At 36.0% G+C, this 16,408-nt stretch overlaps 1 protein-coding gene across 3 annotated transcripts in view; it reads left to right on the forward strand.

Annotated features, from left to right (window-relative positions):
- The window catches only part of fgf12a (fibroblast growth factor 12a), a 100,318-nt gene extending 86,273 nt beyond the window's left edge, over window positions 1-14,045 (forward strand). For all 3 annotated transcript variants that reach the window (XM_022678630.2, XM_022678628.2, XM_022678629.2), the window contains 2 exons: window positions 9,130-9,328; window positions 10,740-14,045. In XM_022678630.2, the coding sequence (XP_022534351.1) occupies window positions 9,130-9,328; window positions 10,740-10,855 (315 nt within the window). In that variant the 3' untranslated portion in view covers window positions 10,856-14,045. The remainder of the gene's footprint in view (window positions 1-9,129; window positions 9,329-10,739) is intronic.
- Window positions 14,046-16,408: the final 2,363 nt, after the last annotated feature.

Raw genomic sequence — 16,408 nt, forward strand, 5'->3', positions numbered from 1 at the left:
TTTAAGAAATCTTACTAAGAAAATTTAGCTTACCCCATTGGCAGATTTTTGTTTGCTTAATATACATATATTTGTCTTAATTTGCATATATTTTGTCTAGTTTTTGCCAAAGGATTTTTTGCAGTGTAGAATAGAATAAAACGGCAATGTTCATTTTACTCAAGCTCAAACAAATAATACTTTTATCAAAGTTATTTTTAAAGTTAGCTGAAAACTTCTTGAAAGCAATGTCCACATTTTTGACTGGTACTTTTTTGTGTAAAATTTGTAAAAATTAGTTTTACAGTCAATAAAACATTTTTTCTTCTCAAGACTCAAGTCATAGGTGTTTAAAAAGCCTTGATCTACTCTATGAAACAATTTCACGCCAACACCAAAAGCTCAAATATACAGCTATTTATAGGTTTATGTTTGAGTAAAATGAACATTGTTGTTTTATTCTATAAACTACAGACAACATTTCTCCTAAATTCCAACTACAAATGGAAAATTGTCATTTAGAGCATTTATTTGCATAAAATGAGAAATGGCTGAAATAACGAAAAAAGATGCAGAGCTTTCAGACCTCAAATAATGCAAAGAAAACAAGTTCATATTCATAAAGTTTCAATATTTGGTGGAATAACCCTGGTTTTTAATCACAGTTTTTTTTTCATGCATCTTGGCATCATGTTCTCCTCCACCAGTCTTACACACTGCTTTTGGATAACTTTATGCTGCTTTACTCCTGGTGCAAAAATTCAAGCACTTCAGCTTTGGTTCCTCTTGATTATATTCCAGAGGTTTTCAATTTGGTAAAATCAAAGAAAGTCATAATTCTTTAAGTGCTCTCTTATTGTTTTTCCAGAGCTTTGTAAAGAATAATAGATTCAGACAGTCAGTATTCTGTAATATCTGGTTTTCCTCTGATGTTTCATCGTATTTCAGTCCGTGTTCAGTTTTAGATCAGCCCTGTGTCCTCTCTCCAGGTTTGCAATGTGACTGAAGCAGCTGTCTAGACACGAGCGGCGGCTGCCCAGCCCAACCTGCTCTACCTTCTGAATAATAATGACCCGTCAGGAGTCAAATAAAAGATTGGAGTTTAAACACAGCTGTCCTGCTTCAGTTCACCCTCGGATTTATCTCCACGCCGCGTCCTGTCTAGGCAGCGGGTCGGAGGATTGGTCATATATTTTATATTCTCATCAGTTTTAATTTAATGCATCCTTTATTTTAGCTGCAGAACGAGTTTTTAGTCACTTTCCCCTTTTTATTTAGTCAATTTGCCAATTAGAAGAGTCCACACTGCAAAAAATCCATTGGCAAAAACTAGACAAAATATATGCAAATTAAGACAAATATATGTATATTAAGCCAAAAAATCTGCCAATGGGGTAAGCAAAAATGTCTTAGTAAGATTCTTTAAAAAAAGCAATGGCAAAGTCTCAAAATGAGTGAAGTAACACCTAAATCAAGCAAAAAAAGTCACTGTTTTTGGACACAATAATCAGAATAACTTGATTGCTGCTTGATTGGGCTTATTTTGAGTTCAAATTACTTAAAATAAGAGAGCACTTAAAAATGATGACTTTCTTTGATTTTACCGAATTAAAAACCTCTGCAATATAATCAAGAGGAAGATGGATGATCACAAGCCATCAAACCACCAAACTGAACTGCTTGAATTTTTGCACCAGGAGTAAAGCAGCATAAAGTTACCCAAAAGCAGTGTGTAAGACTGATGGAGGAGAACATGATGCCAAGATGCATGAAAACTAAGAATAAAAAATAGGGTTATTCAAAACTTTATGAATATGATCTTTGCTCTGCATCTTTTTTGTTATTTCAGCCATTTCTCATTTTCTGCAAATAAATGCTCTAAATGACAACAAAAAGATTTTGTGGCTTAAATTGGGACGCAAGAATCAACAAGACAAGAATTTTGACTCCAATTAATAAAAATAATGTGAAAATTCTTAGCAAGACAAAATAAGGCAATTATCAGAGAAAAAAATAAGATTTATTGCCTTGAAATTAGATAATTTTACTAAGAATTAGTTTTTTTTTGCACTTTGTAGGCACTTTCCCCTTTTTCATATTGTCTATTTGCCAATTGGAAGAGCTCACGCTCCTGAATTACAGTATGACTATTTAGAATGTCTTTTTTTATTTGTTTAGATTTTTAGATGTGACAATATTAGTAGTAGACAAATTCATTCTTTTGGCTGAAATTAAGATTTTCTTAAAATAAGCCCAATAACAAAGTTTCAACATATGTGAAGTAAGACTGTAAAAATAAGTAAAAATATCTCATTTTGTGGCTTAAAGTTGTACACAAGAATGACAATAACTTGACTTGTGACTTTTTGTGCTTATTTTGAGTCAAATTATAAAAAGACAGACTAATTAAAATCATAAGTTAATAAGCTAAATAATCTTACAGTTACACAGTGCTTAATGAGACAAAAATTCATATCAGAAAAAAAAATGATGATTTGACCAACTTTGCTAAAATTCAGTTTTGTTTTGTTTTTTTTTTGCAAAAAAATAGATAAATCTTAGCAAGCTACACTGATGGGTGTGGTGGTTTGGAAATGAGGTGTGTTCTGGAGGTAAATTTCTGGAGTTTTGCTATCTCTATCTTGGCAACAGAAAACACAGGTGCTCCACTTACTGAATACAACCTAGACAGATGTCAACAGTCAGACGTTCATTGCTATCTTGGCGCATCCTCAACACACACGAACAGGCAGCAGTGCACAAACCCAACTTTTACATCAACAATAAACAAAAAGAACGAGCGAGAACAGAGAGCAGCTCAGTTTCCTCTGCTGAGAAGCGTTTGTTGGACACGTCCAGGTAGCTGCACTGTTAAAATAGCAATTAACTAATTTAAAGTCAGAGCTCAACTGGCTCTTAAAGGGAATAATGAGCAAGTGACACTCTGATTGGTTTATTTCACGTTACATCCAAAATTAACTACGCCCATGATTAATTAAGAGAATTAGTGCATGCCTTTTGCTTTGTGTTTCAAGTCGCGCAAGGAGTACTTTTCCCGTCGTTACGATAGCAAAGACACGCTGACACGTATGGAGTCAAAAAAGGGTCATAAAGATTTTGAGTTTGTAAAACAGAAGTCACAAATGTACTGAAACTTGTAACTGCGTTTAAACAACTACATGCACAAAAATCCAAATCCACAAATTAACTGGAATGTGCAAACTTGAAACTGAAAGTAATATTAATAATAATTCAAATGTACGAATGCGAAAAAATATTTTAATTATATATAAATATATATTTTTTAAATTTGTAAATCCAATCTCTTGAATGTGTGAATCAGTACTGCTCAAATGGCTTAAGCTGGGTCAGACCAAAAATCACATGGAATTTGTGAGGTTGTAAATGTGACAGTGGGTGTTTTTCACTGTGGAGCTAAAAATCCTCTCATTCATCTCCTCTGCTGCGGGTGCGAAGCTCTAGCTGCAGTTGCGAATTTTGACCCTGTTTTTACGCCTGATTGGCGGACCAATAGGAAAGCTTTATATAGACCAATCAGATTACGGGGTTTGTTTAACCAATCAGAACACTGGGTGGGTCTCTGCAGCTCGGAGTACTGGGCGTGTCGAAAGGTGTGGGCGTGTCGAAAGTGTGGCCGCCATTTTGGAGTCGGCCACCATGCGCCCCACAGTGGATTAATTTACACTGAGGAAGGAGTTTAATAAACCGATAATATTCATAACTCTACAAATTTTTACCCGATTTACACACGGTTTGGTTTGTTACAAACAGCAGAGATGTAGTTATGATACAGGACACTGTGACACATTACAAATACCTGCTTTCATGCTGAAATACTTTATATTATGTTCTAATAATATGAATTAATTTTATATTTATGTACATAGATGCACACACACATATACACACACACACACACACACATATATATATATATATATATATATATATACATATATATATATATATATATATATATATATATATATATATATAAATCAATTAATTTATGTACTTATTAATATGCTATACCATATGTCTGTCTTTGTTAAAGAGCATAATGTAAAGTATTTCAGCATGAAAGCAGGTATTTGTAATGTGTCACAGTGTCCTGTATCATAACTACATCTCTGCTGTTTGTAACAAACCAAACCGTGTGTAAATCAGGTAAAAATTGGTAGAGTTATGAATATTATTGTTTTATTAAACTCCTTCCTCAGTGTAAATTCATCCACTGGGGGGCGCATGGTGGCCGACTCCAAAATGGCGGCCACACTTTCGACACGCCCACACCTTTCGACACGCCCAGTACTCCGAGCTGCAGAGACCCACCCAGTGTTCTGATTGGTTAAACAAACCCCGTAATCTGATTGGTCTATATAAAGCTTTCCTATTGGTCCGCCAATCAGGCGTAAAAACAGGGTCAAAATTCGCAACTGCAGCTAGAGCTTCGCACCCGCAGCAGAGGAGATGAATGAGAGGATTTTTAGCTCCACAGTGAAAAACACCCACTGTCACATTTACAACCTCACAAATTCCATGTGATTTTTGGTCTGACCCAGCTTAAGCCATTTGAGCAGTACTGATTCACACATTCAAGAGATTGGATTTACAAATTTAAAAAATATATATTTATATATAATTAAAATATTTTTTCACATTTGTACATTTGAATTATTATTAATATTACTTTCAGTTTCAAGTTTGCACATTCCAGTTAATTTGTGGATTTGGATTTTTGTGCATGCAGTTGTTTAAACGCAGTTACAAGTTTCAGTACATTTGTGACTTCTGTTTTACAAACTCAAAATCTTTATGACCCTTTTTTGACTCCATAGACACGCCCTAAATCAATCTGCACAGTTGGTCCTCAGTGTCTAATCTAACCACAACCTGTAACATTACCTGCTTTTCTACTCGTCTACTTCGTTCTTTTTAAGCATTTTCTGGTTGAAGCCCTGTTTTATTTGCTCTGGTTCTGAATGAAAATGCTGTTCTTCTCTCGCTGATGAGTTCAAAAGGGCTTGGTGGGCTTCTCAGATTATTTATCCCCCGTGAGTCTGACTAATGCATGCGACAGTAAGACCCCCTCATGCTTTGTTTCACAAGCAGGTCCTTTATTTCTCCTTCAGATCGGCCAGGAATTTGAATTAAAGCCCTTCTAATTTGTCCTCGGCTTCCCGCGATCCCGCGCCGCGCCTCAGAGGCTGCAGCAACCCGGCAAACCGGCAGATTGCTTTTACTGCGCTGCGGAATATTTATTTATTTACTCTCCTAATTTCACATTCTCTCCGTTTCTTCGTGGAATGCCATTGGTTGGATTAGAAAACGGCAGACTGGTGGTCAGGCAGAGCTGTTTTACACTGATTACATATGAAATATTAATATTCAGACCACGTCAACAGGGCACACAGAACATATCAGTGATGTAAACTCTATACACTATATTAATAATAAAGCCAAAAGTATGTGGACACACCCTTTTACATTAGTGAATGGTCCAAAGTAGTGGTAGAGACAGTAGTGGGCATGCATATTATTATTACAATTAATTGTTTTTTCATTTTTTTTAAGAAATATGTTGATACTATAAGGTAATATACTATACAGTTCTGGAAAAAAAATAAGAGACCACTTAAAATGATTAAAAAAAACCTCTGGAATATAATCAAGAGGAAGATGGATGATCACAAGCCATCAAACCACCAAACTGAACTGCTTGAATTTTTGCACCAGGAGTAAAGCAGCATAAAGTTATCCAAAAGCAGTGTGTAAGACTGGTGGAGGAGAACATGATGCCAAGATGCTGAAAACTGAAAACTGAGATGAAAAACCAGGATTATTCCACCAAATATTGATGTCTGAACTCTTAAAACTTTATGACAATTACAGTATTTCAGTAATTCATCCAAAATAGTGTTTCCCTTAAAGACACAGTACCCATTTATATTGAGAGTGCAGTACCATACAATGAGCTAACACATAAGAAAAACTTATTTACCTAGATAAAAACCTAAATATTACTCAAACTGAAAATTGTCTAATTCAATAAATGCATCTTATACCAATAGCCACAAAAATACAGTTACTGGTAAATAAACATAATTAACAGCTTTGTTTAGTTTCAGTACTTGGCCCATACAGTGTGTGTGTGTGTGTGTGTGTGTGTGTGTGTGAAATGTGTTTATATGGATTAGTAATTCTTGGCTCCATTAACAATAAAAAAAACATTGTTCTGTCTCAATATGAAACTGGAAAAACTGGACCCCACAAATAATGAAAACGAGTAATTTAGTATAATCATGGTCCTCAGATTTGCTCAACACCTGAAATGTCCCTAGTGTCCCCACAACTCACCACCTGTTCAGGTCAGAAAGCTTTTTTTGTGAGATATTTGATTTTTAAAGTGATTTTATGATTCACAGGTAAAAGCATGATTTTTTTCAAGTTTGTAGGACCTTAGGAAAGGGTCCCCACAATGTAACAATTCCTCCTGTGACCCCAACAATGCACAGAAACAAGTATGTGTGTGTGTGTGTGTGGATGCTCAGTCTTGGCTGGCGTCCTCCAGGCCGGCTCTGCAGGACAGAGTATGCCCTCACCCCCCGACCCGGCGGCACTGCGGTGTCTGCTGCCTGACAGGGTGCCACCACTCTCAGATAACACCCCCCCCAACACCCCCGCTGCCTCTGTCTAACCCACACACACACACACACAGTGGCATGGTCCAGCTGGGAGTTCCCTCAGGGCCAGGCCCGTCTCAACAGGGCAAGCAAACCAGTCCATTGCCAAGAGGCCTCAAGCTGACCTGGGGCCCCCAGACAACGACTGGTTATGAATTAAATGCAATGACAACCTGTGTTAGTGTCCCTTTAAACTCTGTAAAGGTCAATACAAAAAAAGTATAAGAACACTGTTCTCACAATCCCCCTTACTGGGGCTCCTCCCACTATATGCTGACAGTAGCCTGGTAGGGTCGTCATTCCTGCAACCTTAATTATTCTGAAATACATCTGTACTTAAGTTATGCTTATTTTATTTTAGGACCACTAATTTGTACTTGTTTGTAAATAAAAATGCTCTAAATTTGCACTAAATATTTACTATACTAAAAGTATACTAGTCATGTGTTTTTTTTTTTTTTTTTTTTTACAATATTTAGTATAATTTAAGTATATTTGCTTGAGCTGCGTCCAACTGAACATTAAAACCACATTAAAAATGTGGGTACCACTTTAAAATAAGACTACATTTATAAGGGGTTTATAAATGGTTTACAATTAGTTTATTAATGGTTACTAATTAGGTTGTAAATGCCTTAAAAATACACATACGTAGAAAGGGCAACAATGACCTGTTGCTTGTCAAATAGTGAACCCAGAGCTATCTATATATATATATATATATATATATATATATATATATATATATTGTTGCTCTTTCTACGTATGTGTTATAACTGATTATTAATGATTTTTAAGGCATTTACAACCTAATTAGTAACCATTAATAAACTAATTGTAAACCCTTTATAAAGGTAGTCTTATTTTAAAGTGATACCAAAATGTGATTAAAATATAGATGAAAAGTGTATAAAAACAGATATAAACAAAAACAAAAACATATCCCTATCTGTTAAAGATATTATACCTATACACTAAACTAACTAAAGTAAACTTTTACTTTTAAAAAGTTTAGTTTTAACACATAAAAGGTTCATCAGCAGTTTTAATTTGTACGAGAAACTAAAAATAATTATTTGCAACTAGATTGCAGAAATATAGACTTATATAGCCACATTTAGTAAAAGTATAGTTTTATCATAAAAAAGTTTTATAAAGTTTATATTTTACTAATACTAAAAATAAAATATCAATATTAAGTATATATCACAGTACAAAATTAGCACAGCCAAATAAAGTAAACTTTTTTGTGATTAAGTAGGTAAAAAATTAAGTAAAAAGAGAAAAAGTATAATATTATACTTTTTTACAAGAGCAATTTCACTTTTTATCATATTTAATTCCACATCATTACGATAATACTCGAGCATCCTAAACTTCGGTGTTTGACGAAGTTGTCGTAGCTTCTCTGCTCTGCTAGTTTTAGCTATTCTATGCTTAAATCTGCTGTTAAGCTACAAGTAGTAAGTTCCTGTACTAAACACTAAAGACATTAGCTTGGTGTGTTTTTAAACATCGATACACTGCAAAAACATTAATCTTAGCAAGTGAAATGATCTCATTTCAAGGCAAAAAATCGTTCTTTTTGTTTTCTGATAATAATTTTTGTCTAAATGTAAGAAGTGTATGATCTTATTCAGACTCACTTTAAATTGTCATCTTATTTTAAGTCATTTGAACCCAAAATAAGCACAAATGTTACTACACTGCAAAAAACTAAATCTTAGCAAGTGAAATTTTCTAAATTTAAGGCAATAAATCTTATTTTCTTCTCTGATAAGACTTTTTATCTTATTAAGCGTTGTGTGTAAGTGTCATGATTATTTAGCTTATTTTAGGGATAATTATTTTAATCATTCTTACTTAGAATTTGTACCTTATTTTAATTAATTTGAACTCAAAATAAGCAAATCAAGCAGAAATCAAGTTATTCTGATACTTGTGTCCAAAACCAGTGACTTTTTTTGCTTGATTTTTGCTCATTTTGAGAATTTTGCTTACCCCACTGGCAGTTTTTTTTTGCTTAAAATACATATATTTGTCTTAATTTGCATATATTTTGTCTAGTTTTTGCTAATGGATTTTTTGCAGTGTAGTCAAGTTATTCTGATACAAATTTAATCCAAAAAAATAAGGGATTTTAGCTTGATTTAAGCTTATTTCACTCATTTTTATATTTATATAAATCTTACTAAGAAAAATTTGCTCACCCCATTGGCAGATTTTTGGCTGACTTATATACATACATATATTTTGTCCAGTTTTTGCCAATGGATTTTTAGCAGTGTAGAAGTGACAGCAGCTGGATTCCTTATAAAATATAAAAATCTGAATACCTGGAAGTGGTTCTGCTCAGAGCTGCTGGTGCTTCCGTTCCTCAGGAACACTGGAACAGTAGATCAGGCAGTAAAGTGGTCTGTGGTTGTGTTTTCTCTGTGCTCTGCAGGAGATGTTCACGCCGGAGTGTAAATTTAAGGAGTCCGTGTTCGAGAACTACTACGTCATCTACTCCTCCACCGTGTACCGGCAGCAGGAGTCGGGCCGGGCCTGGTTCTTAGGCCTCACCAAAGAAGGCCAGGTCATGAAGGGCAACCGGGTGAAGAAGACCAAGCCCTCCTCACACTTTCTACCCAGACCCATCGAAGGTATGACTATCTCTCCCTAAATTTCTACATATAATAAATAATATTGATAATAATATTCTAATTAACAGTATCAGTGTCCTGACATGAGCATTCACATAAAACAATACCAGTCAAAAGTTATGAGGCTGGTATCTCTGATAAACTTATCCTGTGCAACAGAGGTAACTTTTGCTCTTTATTTCCTGGGGTGGTCTTGATGAGTGCCAGTTTCATCAGTTTCAATGTGTTTCTTTGCGGTGACTGCACTTTGATGTCATTTTTTTGATTGACTGACCTTCATTTCTTAAAGTATTTTTTCTTTACTTAGTTGAGAAGTTGAATAATCTGGAATGATTTAGTAATCATTAAGTTATTCAGCATTTAGTTATACCAGAATACGTTTTATATTTTATATTTTTGAAGCATTTTAAAGTATCACCTCGTGCTTAGAGACAGTTTTGGCTGCATTTTCTCTCTCAGTTCGGAATCGCTTTGAAAGTATCATCAAGTGCAGTCACCGCAAAGAACATCAAAAACATTATAATGATGAAACTGGCACTCATCAGGACTGGCTTAGTAATGGAAGAGCAAGAGTTTCCTCTGTTGCACAGGATACGTTCATTAGAGTTACCAGAGTTCCTCATTGGGTAAATGATAATGCCAAATATATATATATATAAAGTAATAACTAATTCTGTGTATGGTAACATGGTCATTTATAGAGATTTGCAACCAAAGGAGAATAATATACAGTAGTATGTAAAAACATTAATAATAAATCTGAATAAAATAGGAAATTGGAGCTGTTACATCAAAACAGGTAAATGCCCTATGCCTAATTGTAATCAAGATGAACCATTATATATATATTTTTATTTCTTAATATAAGGTTAGATCTGAAATAGATCTAAAGAACTTTGGGATACATTTAAAGACATATATATATATATATATATATATATATATATATATATATATATATATATAGCAATAAATATGAAATATATAGCTTATGGATTATTTTATAAGCACCCTACCAAAAAAAGAACAAGAAGTGTTGTGGGTAATTATATGTATAGTGAAAAGTCAACTGTGGAAAACTAGAACAAAAATGATCATTAGTTAAAAAATGGAACTTTTTGACTTTTTAACTTTTTAAAATGTTACTATTTTGGTAATATGTGATGAATGTGATGAAATATGATATTTTATATTTGTATTTGTAAAAAAATAATCTTTAATAAAGTGTATTTAAAAGAAAGAAAGAGCTAGAGATCCTCTGTTGCACATGATGAATTTATTAGAATTACCAGCCTTACAAAGCAAAAAACAATGATGGGAAGGTGTGTCCAAACTTTTGATCGATACTGTACAAGATAATGTAATGTTCTGATGGTTTTTATTTTGTGTGTGTGTGTGTGTGTGTCTGCAGTCTGTATGTACAGGGAGCCTTCGCTGCACGACATCGAAGACAAGCACCGCTCTAGGAAAAGCTCAGGGACTCCCACCATGAACGGAGGCAAAGCGGTCAACCAGAACGCCACATAGCAGGACCAGAACACCCCCCACCCCCCACACACCCCGCCCAACCCCTAGCACCTCCAACCACGGAAACCACGGACGTACCACGGAAACCACAGACGTACCATGGGAACCCTGAACTGCACGCTAAAAACGTTGGGGAGAAATGTTGGGAGAGGACCGGTGCGGGGACGTGTCTCCTCAGTCAGGACTCAAACGCACATTTTATGCAAAAAAATGGACGAAAAATGTAAAAAACTTTCAAAAATTCGCAAAAACCACGTAAAAAAAAATTATTAACGGTTTAAAGCAGCGGGTCGTAGATCGATTCACGATAATAGTAATATTCATAATAGCACTGTTCTGAACTGATGCTGTGAACAAAGCGGCGGCGACGGCGGCTGAGCTTTATCTCGTTTCCGAAGTTTTTTCCGATGTTTTTTCCGATGTTTTTTCCGTCGTGTTTTCCGAAAACTTCTGAATGCTCTCCAGCACCTCCCTCTGCTTTGATGTGTTACGAGAAACACAACGAGGACGATGATGATGATAACTTTACGTTAATGACCTTCCATGACCTTTTCCTCTCCACCCATCATAACAAATCTTCGGTTTCAGCAGTTCGCGCAAATGTTATTGTTATTATTATTATTAATATTAATATAATTATGATGATTCTGATGATTCTGATTATTATGAATATGATTTGTAATTTGCGTAAAGGTGAATGCACTTTTGCACTCCCGACGCTGTTGTGAGTGTTGGTCAGAGTGAATGTATATTACTGTAGTGTCGGCTTCTAATGACTGTATTATTGTATAAATGCATTGCTGAGATTACGTGGGTGGGACTGTTCGCTGGGAGGCGGAGCTTGGAGAGGGAATTAGGATGCTTATTGAGGGGGCGGGGTTTGGAGTCTGAATAAGGTTGCTGCTGGGGGGTGGAGTTTAAAGATAAAATGAGTACGCTGCTTAGAGGGGCGGGGCTTGAAACAGGACAGAATACAGCAATATATATTTAATAGTGATGCTTGTTGGGGCGGAGTTTGGAGACTGAATAAGGATGCTGCTTTTGGGGCGGGGTTTGAAGGCTGAATGAAGATGCTGCTTGAGGGGGTGGGGTTTGGAGAGTAAAAATGAGTTTGGGGCGAGGTTTGGAAATTTGTATAAGGACACTGCTTGAAGGGGTGGAGTTTGGAGCGTAAATTATGCTAATTGGAACTAAGACTGGATAAGGATGCTGCTTGGGGAGAAATTTGGCAAATAAATAAGGATGCTGAAGAAATGTGTATAAGGACACTGCTCGAAGGGGCGGGGTTTGGAGAGTAAATAAGGATGCTGATTGGGGCGGGGTTTGGAGACTGAATAAGGGCGCTGCTCAAGGGGGCGGGGGTTGGAAATTTGTATAAGGACATTGTTCGAGAGGGTGGGGTTTGGAGAGTAAATAAGGACGCTGCTTTGGAGACGGGGTTCGGAAATTTGTATGAGGACACTGCTAAAAGGGGCGGGGTTTGGAGTGTAAATGAGGATGCTGCTTTAAGGGCGGGGTTTGGAGCGTAAATGAGGATGCTGCTTTGGGGGCGGGGTTTGGAGCGTAAATGAGGATGCTGCTTTAAGGGCGGGGTTTGGAGCGTAAATGAGGATGCTGCTTTGGGGGCGGGGTTTGGAGCGTAAATGAGGATGCTGCTTTGGGGGCGGGGTTTGAAAAAAAACTGATGCTGCTTGGGGGCGGGGTTTGACTGAATGAGGATGCTGCTTTGAGGGCGGAGCTTTAAACAGGACAGGGTGCATCTATAACATTTGGATTCATGTACAGAAACTTAAATAAGTACTTCAGTAATTTAATCTCCATCCACTGCATCTGTAGCAAACAGCCATACTATACTATACTATACTATACTAAACTGTACTGTACTGTACTGTACTACACTGCACTATACTATACTACACTATACTACACTGTACTGTATTGTGCTATACTACACTATTCTACACTGTACTGTACTATAATATACTACACTACACTACAATGTACTCTACTGTACTACACTGTACTGTATTATACTGTATTATACTACACTGCACTGTTTTATGCTATATTATACTACACTACGCTGTATTGTACTATACTGTACTATACTACACTATACTGTACTATTTTATACTACACTGTACTGTAGTATACTGCATTGTGATGTAGTATACTATACTGTACTATACTACACTGTACTGTATTGTACTATACTATACTACACTGTACTCTACTATTATATACTACACTACACTACAATGTACTATACTATACTGCACTATACTGTACTATATTCCACTGTACTGTATTGTACTATACTATACTACACTGCACTACAATGTACTATACTATACTGCACTATACTGTACTATACTCCACTGTACTATACTGTAATGTACTATACTACACTGTAATGTAACTATACTATATTATATTATACTACACTGATTGTACTATGCTGTACTATACTATACTACACTGTACTGTAGTATACTGCACTGTGCTGTAGTATACTATACTGTACTATACTACACTATACTGTACTATATTACACCGTACTGTAGTATACTGCATTGTGCTGTAGTATACTATACTGCACTGTGCTGTAGTATACTATACTACACTGTACTGTACTATACTATACTACACCACACTACACTACACTATACTTAACTATAATGTATTGTACTGTACTCCACTACTCTACACTACACAACACTATACTATACCATACTGTTCTATACTATACTACACTACACTACACTACACTATACTAATCTAATACTTAGTCAGAGCCAGAATTCTCGCTGGTGATTGGCTGCATACTACAGATGCATTAGACAGAGATTAGCATTAAAATCAGTAACGCATCTCTTTAAGTTCAATCTGAGTTCTCATGTTGAGTTATTCATTCATTTAGCAAAAATTCCGGCCTACTGTCCATACCAGCCGTTTGAATCAAGTCTGAGATTGAGTGTATATATTTTTGTGTGTATATATGTGTGTATGAGTGTTTGTGTGTATGTGCCATCATCCGCAGCCTGTCTGCTCACACGTCGGACGAGCCGTGAGAATCTGTCAATAGCTGGAAACTTGAATTTTTGGATTTTCTCTCCCTCGAATATTCCCTGGCTCCCGTCCCAGAGCCGAGTTCTTCTCCCCCGTAATTCGGATGAGCACTTCTGAGCCAAATAAATATATAAACCATAATAGCTCTATACCTCCCTTCCCGAGCGTTCTCCAACTCAGGAAGCCAGAGTCTGAGGTTATAATGTGATTAAACGCACCGCTAGCCCTGTCCAGCCCAAAGCACAAAGACTGGCCAATAGCGGGGTCCCTGTCGGGGGGCTTCCGGGCTGGAGGTGTGGGCAGGGTGGGCGGTGGGTGCTTGGTTGTGTGGGAGCCGCGTTACAGCAAATAAAATACAAATATACAGTATGTATACAGATATATATATTCATAAAAAATCATGCTATTCACCAGTCTTCCACTAGGGGCAGCAACGAACGCTGTTCAACGAGCCTACTGAGCCTACCGAGCTTAACGAGAACGAACGAATGAAAGAATAACTAAGGATTAACGAAGGAAAATTGTGTGCAAAACTAGCAAAAAGACTCAAACGCATGAATCAGGAATGCTGTTTCTACTTAATCTGTGGAGTGGACAGGTCAATTTTTGGACTTGGGGTGATTTTGGGGGTGATTCTGGGGTGATTTTTGGGAGGGGGGGGTTTTAAGCGCTTTAAGAAAGAGCGAGAAGTTCCAGAACGTTCCTTCCGCTACTATAGTTTCAAAGAAAAGCAGGGAGTGTCTGTACAAACCGTGGGTTTTCCTTTCGATTTTCTTTCTTCTTTTTTGCTGTGTAAAAAAACGAGAAAAAAAACGAGAAAAAAACTGTTTATTTTTCATGTTTGCAGATGTTTTCACCTTAATAATACACTTATCATATTATTATGCATTATGAACTATGAGATGTACAAAAAAAAAAAATATGCATTGATATTATGAATCAGAATGACATTTAGGGATTGTTTAAGAATAAAAGTATGATAACAAGCTGCCCTTTCTTTGGTGTCGCTCCGGTGTCATGGGATACATTTCTTTACAGGACAATTGATGTTTTGTATAGAATTGACATGCTGTGGTAAAGTATTTCTAAAACTTGTGAACTTCAGCAAACAAGAGAAAACATGGAACACTGGTGAACCTTCCCAGGAGTGACCGGCCGACCGAAATTACTCCAAAAGGGCATGAAGAACTCATCCAGGAGATCCCAAAAGAACCCAGAATAACATTTAAAGAACTGCAGGATCCCACTCACCTCAGTTAAGATCAGTGTAAACACAAATACATCAATTTATCTTTTCCCTGATAAGTGTAACGATACACACATCATAAACAGGAAGCTACTGCCAAGTAACGTATAGTTCATTGGCTTTTCCAATTGGTGCCACAGGCATTCAACCCAATGATCCTTACCCTCTCTGGCATCTCTGTGGTGTTGCTCATAAGAGGCGTGAACTTTTTTTTTTTCTGTAAAGTTGCTTTGGGACAACTTCTGTTGTAAAAAGCGCTATATAAATTACATTGAATTTAATTGAATTAAATTACACTCCCCTTTAAAGAAGAGCATATAAAATATACACAAATTGTGTAGTTACTGTAAAATAAAATATGCTTTGAAAATGTGCACACTAACTATTAGTTACTGTTACAGTTGTCTGTTTCACAGCATATTATATATTCACAGCTGATCATTTATAATGTTATATAATATACAGCTCTGGAAAAAGTTAAGAAATCACTTCAGTTTCTGAATCAGTTTCTCTGATTTTGCTATTTATAGATATACGTTTGAGTAAAATGAACAATAAACTATGGACAACATTTCTCCAAAATTCCACATAAAAATATCATCTAGAGTCATTTAGAGCATTTATTTGCAGGAAATGAGAAATGGCTGAAATAACAAAAAAGATGCAGAACTTTCAGACCTCAAATAATGCAAAGAAAACAAGTTCATATTCAAGTTCAAGTTTTAACAGGTCAGAAATCAATAATAATTTCCTTTTACAACATAATGTGCACAATGTTTAATAACATTTTATAGATTTCCTGAAGTATCTTTTACTGCTGAAAATTAGGTAAAAGTGGGATTTTAGCCCAAAACTACCCAAAATGTAACTGGTAAACAGCCCTGGAGGGAATGACTACACACTGACGGTTAGTGAGGGTTGGGGGGGGGGGGACACATCCTTTAAGCCTATTATTCACGCCAGGAGCCAATAGGAATGATGAAATGTACTAAGAAATGTTAGATAAACCTTTCCAATGTGGACAAAATAGATTTTATCGCAAATTACCTAAAATTGTAACTGCTAACTCAAATTATTACATTTTAAACAATTGACTTACAGAACTGGGGAAAAAAAATCAGTTTCTCTGATTTTGCTATGTATAGGTTTGTGTTTGAGTAAAATGAACATTGTTGTTTTATTCTATAAACTACAGACAACATTTCTCCCAAATTCCAAATAAAAATATTCTCATTTAG

Source organism: Astyanax mexicanus, chromosome 4, assembly GCF_023375975.1.
Source record: "Astyanax mexicanus isolate ESR-SI-001 chromosome 4, AstMex3_surface, whole genome shotgun sequence".
NCBI lineage: Eukaryota > Metazoa > Chordata > Actinopteri > Characiformes > Acestrorhamphidae > Astyanax > Astyanax mexicanus.